Source organism: Stenella coeruleoalba (assembly GCF_951394435.1).
Source record: "Stenella coeruleoalba genome assembly, chromosome: 11".
Taxonomy (NCBI): Eukaryota; Metazoa; Chordata; class Mammalia; order Artiodactyla; family Delphinidae; genus Stenella; species Stenella coeruleoalba.
This window is the reverse complement of record NC_137157.1, coordinates 43,023,709-43,038,490: the sequence shown is the minus strand read 5'-3', so window position 1 is coordinate 43,038,490 and position 14,782 is coordinate 43,023,709. Positions and strand designations below refer to the sequence as shown.

At 34.8% G+C, this 14,782-nt stretch overlaps 1 protein-coding gene across 1 annotated transcript in view; it reads right to left on the bottom strand.

The window, feature by feature from the left end:
- Positions 1 to 13,658: 13,658 nt before the first annotated feature.
- The window catches only part of KCNC2 (potassium voltage-gated channel subfamily C member 2), a 196,592-nt gene continuing 195,468 nt past the window's right edge, over positions 13,659 to 14,782 (bottom strand). The window contains exon 5 of the mRNA XM_079938570.1: positions 13,659 to 13,914. Within this exon, the coding sequence (XP_079794696.1) occupies positions 13,778 to 13,914 (137 nt within the window). The 3' untranslated portion in view covers positions 13,659 to 13,777. The remainder of the gene's footprint in view (positions 13,915 to 14,782) is intronic.

Below are 14,782 nucleotides of genomic sequence, written 5' to 3'. Positions count from 1 at the left end.
TGTACCTCAGAGTATACTTTCAAAATCTATTTGGAAGAATTAATATATTGATGATCCAATTAGAAAATGCATGGTTTTGGAATGTCCTTTTGGTGAAAAGGAAATGCCATGCCATAGTTTACAGGAAACATGAGGGATAATGAAACCAACACCAAAATAAATAAATAAGCAAGCAAGCAATTCTTGCCACCAAATATGGGCTATATTCCTCAGATTGATGATGAACCTTTTTAAAAGGTTAACTTTTTTTAACATTTTTAGAAAGGTTAAAAAAGAAAAGGTCTTTCTGAGAAACACAATTTCACAATATTTTAAGAGATATTTTCTTCTGGGCTGGTAGCCTTTGAAAGAATCCATCAGGTTGTCAAGTCAGGATGAAATAAACCCGGATCAAATGGAAAAACAACAAAGCCTAGCAAAAATATTCTGAATCTTCTCTTATTACTCTTTCTTCTGGAAAGTTCAAGCAAATAATATTAGCTTTATTCTATTTGTGGAAAACAGCTATCCACTTACAATAGTTACACATTGAAAAATATTGAAAAGTAAAATGACTTGTTTTTCATTATTTTAAGTAAACATTGTACTGTTTTACTGATAGCCTTACCCCTATGGCCAAACATGAGAGAGAGAAAGACAGAGAGAGAGGGAGGGAGGGAGAGAGAGAGAAAGAGAGAGAAACACAGGTGAATACTGTGCCTGTATGGAACTGGGTTGTGGCAGTTTGATGGTTTAAATAAAAATGTCCAAAAGTCAGGTCTTTTTACCTATGTATAGATACCCATTGTGCCTAAATAAACTTTTCAAGAGGAATATTCGATGCCCAATGACCTCATCTGAACTGCCACGTAAACCAATATCCTTTATATTCTGTTTGTAAAAATGGAGCTCATATAAGGCTCACAATTTTGCCATTCTGAGTCATTAAACAGTCCACAACACTTGAGATAAAGAGTTTTTAGAAAATAAGCATATTATCTGTCTTTATACCATATTATTTCAGTAGTCAAGATTCCTTCATTTTTTTATGAAGCTTCATATATGCCACACAATATAAGCAATGTTTCATTATTACTCAAAGTTTCCTACTGCAATTTGGAAATAAAATTATTTGTGTCCACCTTAGGGGTAAATGTAGCTTCTTACGTTTTCACTTACAGAATTGAATGGCCCTAAATCCTTTGAAATTTAAATAACTTCAATAGCTAGAATATTAATTTCATTTTTGAGAACTCATACTCTTGAAGGGAAAGACCACTAATGCCAAATATGGTATTGATATATTGCCCACAGGATTATAAAACAAATTTGCTTCTGGGTTACATAATTAAGTACAAATTTGGGGAAATTTCCCTTTTGGCTACTACCATACATTTCTGTAGCCTCCAAACCAGAGAAGGATTTAAGGAACATTAGGAAAAATAAGACTAATTTGGATCTAAAAATTGCATCGTTAAATCATGGCATAAAAAAGATCCAACTTTTATTCAATTATGCTCCAACAGTATAAATCTACTTAAAGTGAAAAAAAGGCCTAGAATATGATCTTTAAATATTTCATGTTGGCTCTATGTTATATTCTTTTCATGAACAGGTGAGAACATTAGCAGTTATTTTGGGTTGTTCTGTCAATTAATTGTAATACAAAAATCAGTGCTTTGGGGGCTTCCCTGGTGGCGCAGTGGTTGAGAGTCCGCCTGCCGATGCAGGGGACACAGGTTTGTGGCCCAGTCCGGGAAAGATCCCATATGCCGCAGAGCGGCTGCGCCCGTGGGCCATGGCTGCTGAGCCTGCGCGTCCGGAGCCATTGCTCCGCAATGCGAGAGGCCACAACAGTGAGAGGCCCGCGTACCGCGAAAAAAAAAAAAAAAAATCAGTGCTTTGGGAGAAGACCAAGGAGCTGATGATTTGTGTTGCTTTTTTTAACAGCCAATTTGAGAGTTTTTAAAATTTTTTAAATATTAAGGTTTTATTTAAATTTTATTAAAGTGATTAATGTTTTTAAGTAGTTGTGTTCTAGAGCATCAGCTTCACAAAGGAAACAGTCTTTAATCTGTTTTGTTCACTGACACCAAAGCACTTAGGAGAGTACCTGTAAAATAGTAAGCAATCAGTAAATATTTTTACCATACCCTGAACTAAAGTCACCACATACGCAACAGAATTTGCAGAAAATAGTCATCTCTCTGATCTTTGGACATTAACCTACCAATGTTTGTTTATTATATTCAGATTTATGTAAATAAAGTGTATTTTATTTAATAAGAATATAATGAACATTTGGGAATAATTTTTTTTTCTAACTTTTTTCTTTTTGGTGTCAGATATCAGAAATTCAAAATATAATATTACAATATGCGTTCAATATTACATTCAAATTACTTCTCAATTTTAAGTTCAAGCTATGCATCTTAAAGAGCAAAAGATTTATAATTATCTCAGCAATTCACATCAAGAGAGACAGTTTTCTAAAGTTGAAATCTCAAAAGATAAAGGTCTTTAAATTTTGCCTTTGAGGGTACTTCCATTTATAAAAACAATGTACTTGAACGTTTTATGTAGCACAATTTGGATATAGGAGGGATTTTGCTTCTGGCTTAGGTTTACACCTGCCATTCCCACCCCACCCCCATCCTTGCCCACGTCAAGAAAATGATAGCTCTGATTCTTTAGTGAATATTGCTTTCTCAAAGAAAATGACACAAGCTAAGGCATCTGGTTCTGTCATGTCTTTTGTTTTGTTTCAGAATAAAGCTATCAAGACTTGAGAATAAACTGCAAATTGAAAACTAAAACGGTCCTTTAAAAAATGCATGCCTAAAAATTATACCCTTTTTATCATTGATATTTAATACAGAAACTCTAGATACTGCTTTGTAAGCCCAGAGTTTATTCATATGAATATATATAACATAATCCTAGGTAAAAGAGAGTGAGTGCATGTTTTATTAGTAATGTGGTAATGTAAAGAGAGAAGTTGCATAATTAAATTATTCCATTCCTTAGAATATTTCATTCCTCCATTAGCAACAAATTTTATTTTTATAGTGTTGAGGGTTTTTTTTATAGTTTATATATATGAATGTGTTGGAAAAATGCTAAAGAAATGTATTTCATGTAGTTTTATTCAGTCACAAATATTGGAAGAGTTCGCTTATCTAGTATGTCGTTTCTTTGTTAAGTAGGACATGATCACCATTCTGATATTATCTCAGAAAAGAACAAACCCAAAGTCTTGTGTTACTGTTGTTGTTAACAACATTGGCCACTGCTTCCCCCCTTCCCAAGCTAAATGAGGGCATTGTTTTCCATTTTCACAGTATTGTGAGAAATGACTAAGAGAATAACCATGTTATTAAAACCATTACTTGAACCAGTTCAGAATAAAACTTCCTCCTAATGTGAAAAATAAACAGACAATTCCACTTTTGTGGATTTGGTATTTTCTAAAGAATTCTTAATAGACTAGGGAAGTACCAACACCACCCAAAGATCATGTCTAATTTTGGGTGGTCTTAGTGTGACCTGGGGGTAATCTTGGAATCTCTTAAGCCTACTTTGCAGAATTAAATAGAAATTATATATACATATAATATTTTTATATTATTCAGGAAATATGCTAAGACTTTCCAATCATATTGAAACTTTAAATTACCAAAGAGATTCTGCCGACTTCTATTTGCTGTTATAAAATGTAAATACCTCCATCTCTGAGATTTAGTCTGTAAACAATTTTTTAAAAACCATTAAAAGTATGTTCATGTTGATGCCAGGATGAATTTGAAAGGAAGATTTCATTATCTTTAAAGGCAATTGGAAATGGGTTTAGAAACTGTTGTCAAAATTTTGTCCCATGTCTATCACATACAAAAACATCAACACTAGAGAAAAAATTACAAGTTACTACACTATAAAAATTCTTTGTAAAAAAAAAAAGTAATAATAATTATAATCATAATTGCAGTTCACATTTACTGAGCAGAATCTCTGGATACAATACTGTGCTAAGCATATTACATGCATTTTCTCATTCAAAATTCATGACAAAATTATGTTGTAGATATTATTCTCAGAAGTTTACAAGTTTCTATGAAATTTATAGTTTAAATTACTTGTCCTAAATCATATAGCTAGTAAAGGATGAGAACAAGATTCCAACTCAAATTTACTTTGACTCTAAATACCATTTGATTTACCATAGGTTAAGTAGGTTTATCTACAAAGCACAGTAGGACTTAATTACTTGTGCTAATTAAGGGGAGAGGGCACCAGAGGAGATCTGTAAAGTGAATTTCTGATCCTGGGAGTTAATTCTGGCATTGCTGTTGAAAAAGTTTAGATAAATATAAAGAGGTTTAAAATAGAGTAACCATAGAATCTGTGGCAAATTGAAGTTTAATCCAGATAGTTATTAGTGTCCAAGAAGGTCCAGACCAATAGGTGAGGCAGGGCTGCAAGAGGTCCAGGGACAATGGTGAACACTGTGTCTACCATATCCTAGAGACTCTGTGAGGCCCTGGAGATACTGAACAAAGGAACCAAAGAAAAGAATAAATTGTTGACTATAGAGAGGTAAAAAGAAGCCAAATGATAAAATGTCTTAAATGGCAAGCTTAAAAGTTTGCATTTTACTCTGATGTTGATAGATGTACAACTAGGAAAGAACATAGTGAGATACAAATTTCAGAAAAATGAGTCTTACTAACAGTTCAATTTTTTTTGTTTGTTTGTTTTTTTGCAGTACGCGGGCCTCTGACTGTTGTGGCCTCTCCCGTTGCGGAGCACAGGCTCCGGACGCGCAGGCTCAGCGCCCATGGCTCACGGGCCCAGCCGCTCCGCGGCATGTGGGATCTTCCTGGACCGGGGCACGAACCCGTGTCCCCTGCATCAGCAGGCGGACTCTCAACCACTGCACCACCGGGGAAGCCCATAACAGTTCAATTTAATAAATATGTATTGAGATTCTTCAGTGAGCCTGGTAGTGTGCCAAGCAGTAGAAATAGAGTGATGAATGCCTGCTGGGAGACTCCAAGGGACAGTGTCCAGAAAAAGAGCAGATCTAATTAGATCATTTTATCATATTTTTGGCAGTAAAATGAAAAGACATGAATGGCAGCAACTTACCAGTTTACTTACAGCTGCCTTTCAGTTTAATCCTTTCAAAAAAGGAAACTTAACTGTTTCAAAAAAGGAAAGGAGCTGATTTTTATTCATTTTCAAATTATATTTATGATATTATTAAAATCTTCTAAAGATTTATTTCAAAATTAAAGTGACTAACAGAGTGGTTGGAATTCCTCCCCACTCCTGCCCAACCCATGTACGTCCTCAAAGTTTTTTTTTTTTTTTTTTCTGTGATTCACCACAACTTATAATATCTACCAAGGAACTGTTAAAGACAAATTGCGTGGTACTAGTTAGGCAGGGAAGATTTTATTTAAGACTACTGCAATAAAGGAAAGAGATGGAACTCAACTACACTGAAACAAAAGTGGTAGAGATTTTAAGCCCCGGGGTGAGCTAGTGAAAAGTACCAGAGGACATTAGAGGGGAGTTTGGTTAATGTGATTCGGCCATCGGTGTTTGCTAATTGGCACTTAAGAAAGTTAGGCTCCTACCTTCCCACAGAGTTAGAGGTGCTATCTTTCATGATTATTACATTTCAGAGAAATGGCTCCCGGGCCCTTGAGAAAGATATTCCTGGGTTGTAGAACTGGCAAGAGCTAGGAGAAGACTTACACTTCCAAGGGGCAGAGAAAGAATTTACACTAGCAAGTTTTCAAAAGTAAATGCTCTAAGAAAAAGGTTGTCAGGGGCCGATGGCCAGGAAGAAACATGTTTTGTGGACTTGAGGGGAATGTTAAGGCATCTTGGTCATAACCATCAGTTGGCAATTCAAAAGATAACATTCGTGTCATGAAACAGTCTCATAGTTAAACCTAGTTTAGTTGGATGAAGGATTATTCAATGGTGTGAGGCTGTAGAAGTTACTGCCTATGGCTCTCAAGTGAACCACTTAGGTCAGAAGATGCTTTCTAAGGAGTAATTCTGTGTGTCCTTTTTCCACAGGTCCAACACACCGCATGTCAACACAAGAACATTTGGTGCCAAGAAAAGATGATATTAAAGGCAAATAATCTTATTTCCCCTTAATATTTTGACACTCAATGTTATGGTTGTTATGCATTATCAGTTCTAAAAAACAAGTAGGTAGATCTGAGCCTGAAGAAATTTAATTTTGGAAAATAAACCTTATAATGATATTTTTCCTAGGAATCTCATTTGTGTCATTAAGGAGTTTCACATTAAAAGGCAGTGTGTTCTCAGTAGTACTCTGTCATGTGGTGCTCTTATAATAAACTTTTAAAAACTTGTACAAATACATTTTACACAAATCAAAACAAATATAAAGCTAGTGGTATTTTATATTTTGACAGTCATCAGTTGGTTCTGAAAACATTTAACCTTAACATTAATGTAAAAGTAAAGAAAGGATATTTCTTTGTCAAAACTGAAAGAAGCAAATAAAAACAGAGCATCTAAGAGAAAATTGTCTAAATTCATTCTTCGTTAGGGAATGTGAAAATTGATGGTCTCTTCTCTAGCCCCCTGTGATGTAATGCAAACCTTTCAAGGTCTCCAGTGAAAAGAATGTCTGGTCCTTTTGTGCAGAATTTATTCTAACATGGCTTATGAAGCAGAATTATATAATTATTCCTTTACCTTTGACTTGTCCTTTTGTTTATTTCACACTAAATGACCTTGCTTCAGGCAATATTCAGCGTTTGCTGCTCTATCTTTGGCTTTTCTTTGTCTCTGAATATCCAGCGGTATATACGTGTGTTTTAATCATTACTATCTTAGGTTCTGATGCTCTCTATCAGCCATCTGTCCAGAATTCCCATGATTTTTTTAATCTTCCTGCCAGCACCCAATGTGATAAGGAACAGCTACTGCAACAGGAGTAAACATCATTGTAGAGTGTTTAAACTGGTGCCCTTTGTTTCCAGAGAGACCAAATTACTGGTAAAATGTGAGCTCTCAGGGAAAAAAAGAAAAAAATAAAGAAATATACATTCAGTCCTTAGGTACTGCCTTCATGCTTAATCCTTTGCAATAAAATTACAGGTTTTGTTTTGTTTTATTTTTGATCAGAAAATTAGGCATATCTTTAAGTAATATACTTTCTCTTGGCCATTAAGAAAGAATTGGTTTTAAATAAGAGTTCAGTTCATTGCTAACAGATCTCAAAAGGAAATAAAGACACTGAGCCCATTGATTAAAGAAAGGTTTAATCAAAGGTTTCAGAAACTACCACCTTCAAATTACATTAAGAATCCTTTCATATGCTAGCTGTTTCATGTCACTATTCACCACTCCTAAGATAAATGTGAATTTTTCACTAATGCCAAAGAAATTTTAATCATTTTGGTGTGACGACAACACTTCCTGGCTCATAGACAAAAGTCTAAGTGTTTATCAAATTTATAACAAAAATCAAAAAATTGAGTTTCCCTCAAAAATAAGTTACTTGATATTGAGTTACATGGTATGTCCTTATATCATTTTTTATTATAAGAAATATACTGAGAAATGAAGATTTAAACTCTATGGATTTATAATACATGCACAAAAAAATTTTTAAATGGCTCCTCAAATTTGGAATCACATTTAAGGACTATGGAAAAAAAAAAAGAATTTCCTAATGAAGTACTTGGTTGGTCTGCTAGTAAAAGACTAGCTATACAGTAAATAGGGGCATGATATTTCTAAACTCTATAATAGCTTAATTCATGCTAATTTTCTGTTTGTTCTGTTACATTTGTTAATAATATATATGCTAAGTCTTTTTTAAAAACAGTGTATGTCTAGGACTCATCTCCAGATATAATTTCAAAAGTTTAGAGTTGAGCGCTGGCATTAGTTTTTTTTAAAGGACACCAACAGTTTTTCTGATGCAGAGCCAGAATCAGAGATCAACATAGTAGATGAAGTTTTCAATGCTACGAATGATGTCTTACTCATCTGTGTTGCCCTGGGATGCTTCCATGAACATGCACATAGTTAGAACACCGTACATGAGAGAGAATGAACAGAGGCTAGAAAGGTAGTAGGCCAAATTGCAGCATGACTTGAATGATAGGTTAAATACACACACACACACACACACACACACACACACACACACACGAACACACACATGAGTATTATAAAGTAAAAATAACAAAAGGGAAAAAAGGCAAATTGATAAAACAAAAACATTTGATTTGTTGAGTGGAAAATTATGGAATTATAGTTAATTTTTTAAACTTTTTTGATTTCTATAAGAGCTTTTACTATTTTTTGTAAAAAAAAATTACTTTTACAGAGAAAAATCTGTTGGTGGATAATCAATCAACATATTTACAGCTTGAAGTGAAGTGACAGATTTGTAAATAACTCCTGTGTGGTTCACATGATTGACAGTAAGAAGATGAATTAGGAGAAAAGTAGTTCTGATAAATGTGTCAGGGGACCAAATAAAGAAAAAAAATGAGTGTAAATAGCAGCAGCTGTGCACCTTGGTATTTACCCAGATGAATTGAAAACATATGCCCACACAAAACCTGAACACAAATGTTTGTAACAGCTTTATTCATAATTGCCAAAACTTGGAAGCAACCCAGCAACTTCAGTAGGTGACTGGATAAACTATGGTACATCCAGACAATGGAATATTATTCAGCACTAAAAAGAAATAAGCTATCAGGCCATGAAAAAACATGGAGCAACCTTAAGCGCGTACCACTGAGAGAAAGAAGCCAATCTAAGACTACATCCTATATGATTATAACTGTATGACATCTAGAAAAGACAAAACCAGGAAGACAATAAAAAGATTAGTGGTTGCCAAGATGAGGGGAGGGGTAAATAGAGCACAGAGGATTTCTAGGGCAGTGAAATTATTCTTCAATAATTGATTCCTGTCATTAGACATTTATCAAGTTCCATAGAATGTACAACACCAAGAACGAACTCTTGGGCTTCCCTGGTGGCGCAGTGGTTGAGAGTCCGCCTGCCAACGCAGGGGATACGGGTTCGTGTCCCGGTCCGGGTAGATCCCACATGCCGCAGAGCGGCTGGGCCCGTGAGCCATGGGCGCTGAGCCTGCGCGTCCGGAGCCTGTGCTCCGCAATGGGAGAGGCCACAACAGTGAGAGGCCCGCGTACCGGAAAAAAAAAAAAGAATGAACTCTAATGTAAACTATGGACTTTGGATAATGATACATCAATGCAGGTTCATCACTTGTAACAAATATCACTGGTGTAGGATACAGATAGTCGGGGATGTTGTGCGTGGTGAGGGGCAGGGGATAAATGGGGACTCTGTACTTTTTGCTTAATTTTGCTGTGAATATAAAACTGCTCTAAAATATAGTTCATTTCTTAAAAATTGAGTGCTAGGTACCTGGGATCCTCAATGGAAAATCCATAGTCTTTGAACATTTTAATGTTCAAAATGCATATTCAGTGATCTGTCACTTTGATGTGACGGTTTGATAAGTAAAAAAAGAAATCATGTAATACTAATTCAATTAAATTATTTAATTTTTAGACAATAATGAAAACAATTATTTTAGGGGAGAACAGGAAGTAACAAAATTTAAGATGAATATTAATGACACAGCAACCATGTTAGAGAAAATTTGTATAAATCTATAGTTTAATAGTGTCCGAGTATTTAAACAATTCATTAAATTTTGGCAGGGGAAATTGGAAGGAAGGATGACAATTTTTTTCAGTAAGGAAAATTTTAAACCACATGTTTTAATCATCATAAACTGCTAAGGATTTCAATTTTTTAACAGATTCATTTAGCTCTAAATGTCTTCAAGCATGTTATAAATCCTCCAAAGTCCCTGCTTGGTACTATAGCCTTTTAATATATTCATTGTCTCTTTCCAAGTTAAGTTCGCTGTTGCTATTCAATTCATCTGTCTTGTGATTTATTTCAAAGATAAAATGAATATCTTCACTTTTCATTCATGGCTATTTAACCTTGATTTTTTAATCAAAATTTGATGTCAATTATCTATTAAAATGTATTCTTTCCCCATCCTACATATTTTCCCTTTTTACAGTAAATCCTACATCCTGACACAATCATTAAAAACTTTTTATCAGTAATTATATTTAGACAGATTTCCTTTTCTGAATCTCAGTTTCTTAATAGTCTCTTTAATAATCAACACTGAGCACTTTTAGACCTAGAAAAGATTCTGTTGATGCATTATGGGAAAGTGTTGGATTACCCAACCTTATTTCTCTTTTCCATTTTACCTTTCCTCTAATCCTGTTGGCATCATAGAATTTACAGGATAAATTTACACATAACCCCCCAATACAAATGGAATGTCAGCTATGTGTGGTGCGCTGCTGAAACAGTGGTCCATTACCCAAAAGTGAGACAGAAGCCATCTTTGGAAGGTAAGTATTTACAACAAGAGGCTCAGTAAATATTTAAACCATAATAAACTATGACAGGGGAAATTATCTGTGGCACAGTTTTGCCTCTGTGATCCTTCACTTCACCACCAATAAAATGAAAACAAAAAATATTTACCTCCAGAATCTCTGTGATGATTAAGTTGGAAAGTGTAAGTGAAAATTCAGTATTAGTCATAAAATGCCATATAAAAATCAAATACCATAATAATTAATAATTTTACCACTTCTGAATCATAAGAGAAAAAAGTACTTAGAAAAGGAAGACACATGCCTAAGACTTAAATGAAAATGTGAGCTATTATGTTTATAAATCCTTTCATCTCAAATTTTTTATAATGTATGAGTATTAGGTTTGGTATCATGATGCATAAAAATAGTAAAGCCTGTTGAAAACTCCAAAACAAAGAGAAGAGCCAAGAAAAGAATATGAAGAATTTAATCAGATAGGATTCAAGTTTATCCCCAGCTTATTTGCCTTTTATTCTTCATTTCAGTTATTTACATTTCCATCAATTATCAACAAGGATGTGCATGCACCTTGAGATGTTCACAAAAGGTCCACGATACAGAGGTTCATAATTAGGTTATATGTTATATTCAGAATCCCAGGGGAACTAATAGATTCTGGAAATACTGATTAAGCAAGACGAAGAATTCTTATACGGTTTCAACTGCAACATATTTAAAGACAAGTACAAGCTTAATTTGCCACAAAACACAAAAAAGTAATTGATTGAAGAATATCTCTTTTATGCAAAATATACATTTTAGGATATAATTCAATTAATATTCTACTATATACTGACATTGTTCCTTGATCATTTAATAAAAAAATACTCTCATTGCCAGAATTTTATTTTTTGTCATATTAATAATTGAGGTAACAATGACAAAACACTTAAACTATAAGTAATATTAGTGAGTTTTTTAAGTCAAACAATTTTTCAGAACTTAAACAAATGTGGGATTCAAAATAGGTCAGTTTTGATAAATAGGCACTGAAAATTTCACAACGTAATCTGACAAGCTGATCATATAAGTGGTTTATTAAAAAAATGATACAGTTAGTGTTTGTGGATCCAACCAACAAAGGAGAAATAAGGGAAATTAAGACAGACCTATACTACACCAATATCACTGCTTTTATGATTCACAGCACAATCTACTGCAACTCCATGAGGTGGTAATTCACAGAGGTATGGGCCTTACTTGAAGCTCCAGAGATGTTGATCATGAATTTGGCTTCCTTTGACGTGAGATGGCCAAAGCTGTTGATCCATGCACACACGCTGGTATTTACAGTTGTTTCATGGACGCTGGCCAGTCCACAAGCAGACCACTCATATGGGGAGCACCAAATGAGTTCCATCCACAGTTCTTTTACGAACTTTTAATGCCTCATGTAGACGGGAGGATCTCTTCCAAGTGCAACCTGGTCACATCAGGGCACATTCAGCAGCAGAAATCTGTTTCCAGTACAGTCCTTGGTATGGCTAAATTCCACAGTCCCTTTTTCAGCAGTCAAAAATCCATGATAAATTCTGTACAACACTGCAGTCAATAACAGCAGCACCAGACAGTATATTAATTTCTTTACCATAAAGCTGTGTGTAATTATAACTTTCTATGTGTGGTGTTATCAAAAGCATCACTGAATTTCTAAATATCAGATGTTTATGTCTGAGTAAATACATTGCTGTACAAGGTCTTTGACATGCAGGTCATGCTCTAGGACTTAGGAATATAAAGTAGTACTTGTTATGTGGCCAATCATAAAAGTGGCAATTATCTTCCTAACTGAAAATAAACATGAGCATTAGGAATTAGCAGTCTCTAGGATCCTAAATGCCTCAGAAATATTGTTTATCTCTCAATTTATAGTATGACATTTTTCCTCCCTCTCATGCCCAGTACACCAGACACACTACTGCTATTGCATTTGTAGGGATGTGTAAACAGAATTTCTTCCACTTGGACTGAATAAGACACCCTGGGGGTTTCATTGGAGTGAACAAGCAGAGAGGCTTGTTCCAAGTAACCAAAGAAGGCAAGGGGCAGGGGAGAAGACCCAGTACTAAAATCATGAACACCTTATCAAGGCATTTCTGTGCTTCATGGAGACAGATGGCATATACACTTAAGACAGGGAGCTAAGACAAACGGACAGAACAACATACAGGACAAAGCACCTGATTAAATACTGCCTGAAAATCTGATTAATCCCGTGAGTCAGAAATTTAAGGCTGGTCAAGAAAGCTTCCCGTGAACAACAATGCTCCTTGTTGTTTGCAAAAAAAATAATAATTAAAATAAAGGAAGGGGGTAAAAATGACAAGAGCTTTGAATGATATTTGGCACTCTGCCTCTGAAAATGATGACAAATTCTGGGATTTAAAAAAAATATATGACTCTAGTACCAAGCAGCAATTCCTATCTAAACAATGCAAGCCTGGCTGGCAGTTACCTTTCTCTCATGTTTTGTGCCTTCCCCAAGCCATTAAGTAAGAGATCTGGCCTCAGCTTGCGTGTAACCAGTAATGACAACCTCTTTGCAGTTATCTGTGTGCAAACAACCAGAGATATTCAGAACTCCAATACAGCATTTTGGAACAAAAGTAAATCAATCAAGAAATTAAATCTTTTAAAACAAATATTTTTTTCAAAGAATAAGAAAAAAAATATGTCAGGGAGAAACTCGCCCTCCATGCCCCACAATTCAACATGCAGAACAGTCGACCAGTACTTTCACATCAGCAGGATGGTTCAATGCAAGTACACATATCCCGAGCCATCCATGGTCCCCGAACTTTGTGACATTGCTTTCAGGTGATAGAGACAAGATGGTCCATGCAAATGAGCTGACCAAAGTCATGTTGTGAGCAATCAAAATAGAATCCCAGACATCTTCAGAATGGTTTAGAGAGTCACAAGAAATGAAGTTCCCATGAAGTGGTTGGCATTTGGAAGCACACTGGTTTAAATATATCTCCCTGAAGATATGTTTATGTATTAGGGTACTGGCCAATATCTGATGCTATCTGTCATTTTATTGCAAAAGGAGATCAGGGCAATTAATATGGAGAAGTAGTAGCACTACCAGGATAAGATTCATTTAAAGCCAGGATAAGATTTGTTGGCTACCCAAATGGCATTTCTGATTTCAGATAGTAGTATCATGCAGGATTGGTACTGTATTAATGGAGCTTGGAGTAAGTCTATGTTTAATTATTTCCATTATGGGATAAACAGTACTTGAATTAAGACAATTAAGCCGACTGATGCAGTTTGGTTTACAAGATAGATGGGATGGGAGATCGAGAGCGCCTCAGAGGACAAGGAGAGTTGTAGGGTGATGTTACTGGAGAGAGCCTCAGAGCATTGCCTGCCAAGCCCGCTATGTTGTTTAAGCTTCGGGATTTTTCATATCCTTTTATGAAAAAATGCACAGACATCAGTTGAATTCAACCAGAAAATAGACAAAGACAAACAATATCATGCAGGGTAATCAAAAGTGCTATTTTTGAGCTCAAAGAATTTGTTTACAAAGAATTCAATATTGAGACAATTTACAACTCTAAAAAAAAAAAAATGAAGCTCACTGTAGTTGTCACTTCCAAAAGATTAAACCAGCTATCACAAATTACTGTTGCAATACTTCAAAATCTATTCGTTCGCAGATTACAGTCTGTATTGATGTAATTTTGGCATACACAATATCAGAAAGCTTTTAAGAATCAGGCAAAGCAACTTAAGTAAGATATAAATTTGGCAAATATTTTTAAATTTCAGAATATGTTCCTTAAAAAAAAATGAGCTATTTTTTCTCTTTTCACTTTTTATTATTACTAAGCTAATAAAGCATGCTTAACTTTAAGTGGACAACTCTTTTCCAGCATATTTAATCTTCCAGCCTTATGGGGTTAAAAGGATGATTCCTAAATAATGGTTTTTAATGCCATTATCTAGATGATGTAGAATGAATGCCCATTTCTAATCCCTTGTATTTAAAAAAAAAAGTAAAAAAAAAAAAAAGAAAAGAAATGAATATAAATTGAGTCATAATTTTAGTAAATTAAAGTCTGATTTTGATTATATATTTTCAGCTGACTCTCCCCTGCCAGGAATTGAGAACAATTTGATCTTAATCCACGTTTTCTTTCTATTATCGTGCATTCTAATCTTTTGTTCATGATCATCATGAATTTACAGAATGAAAGATACTTCCCACAAGCTCTAACCTATTGATTTGCCTTAGCTACTCAAGCAACACCCCATCAAGGTCACCTTTGGAAGGA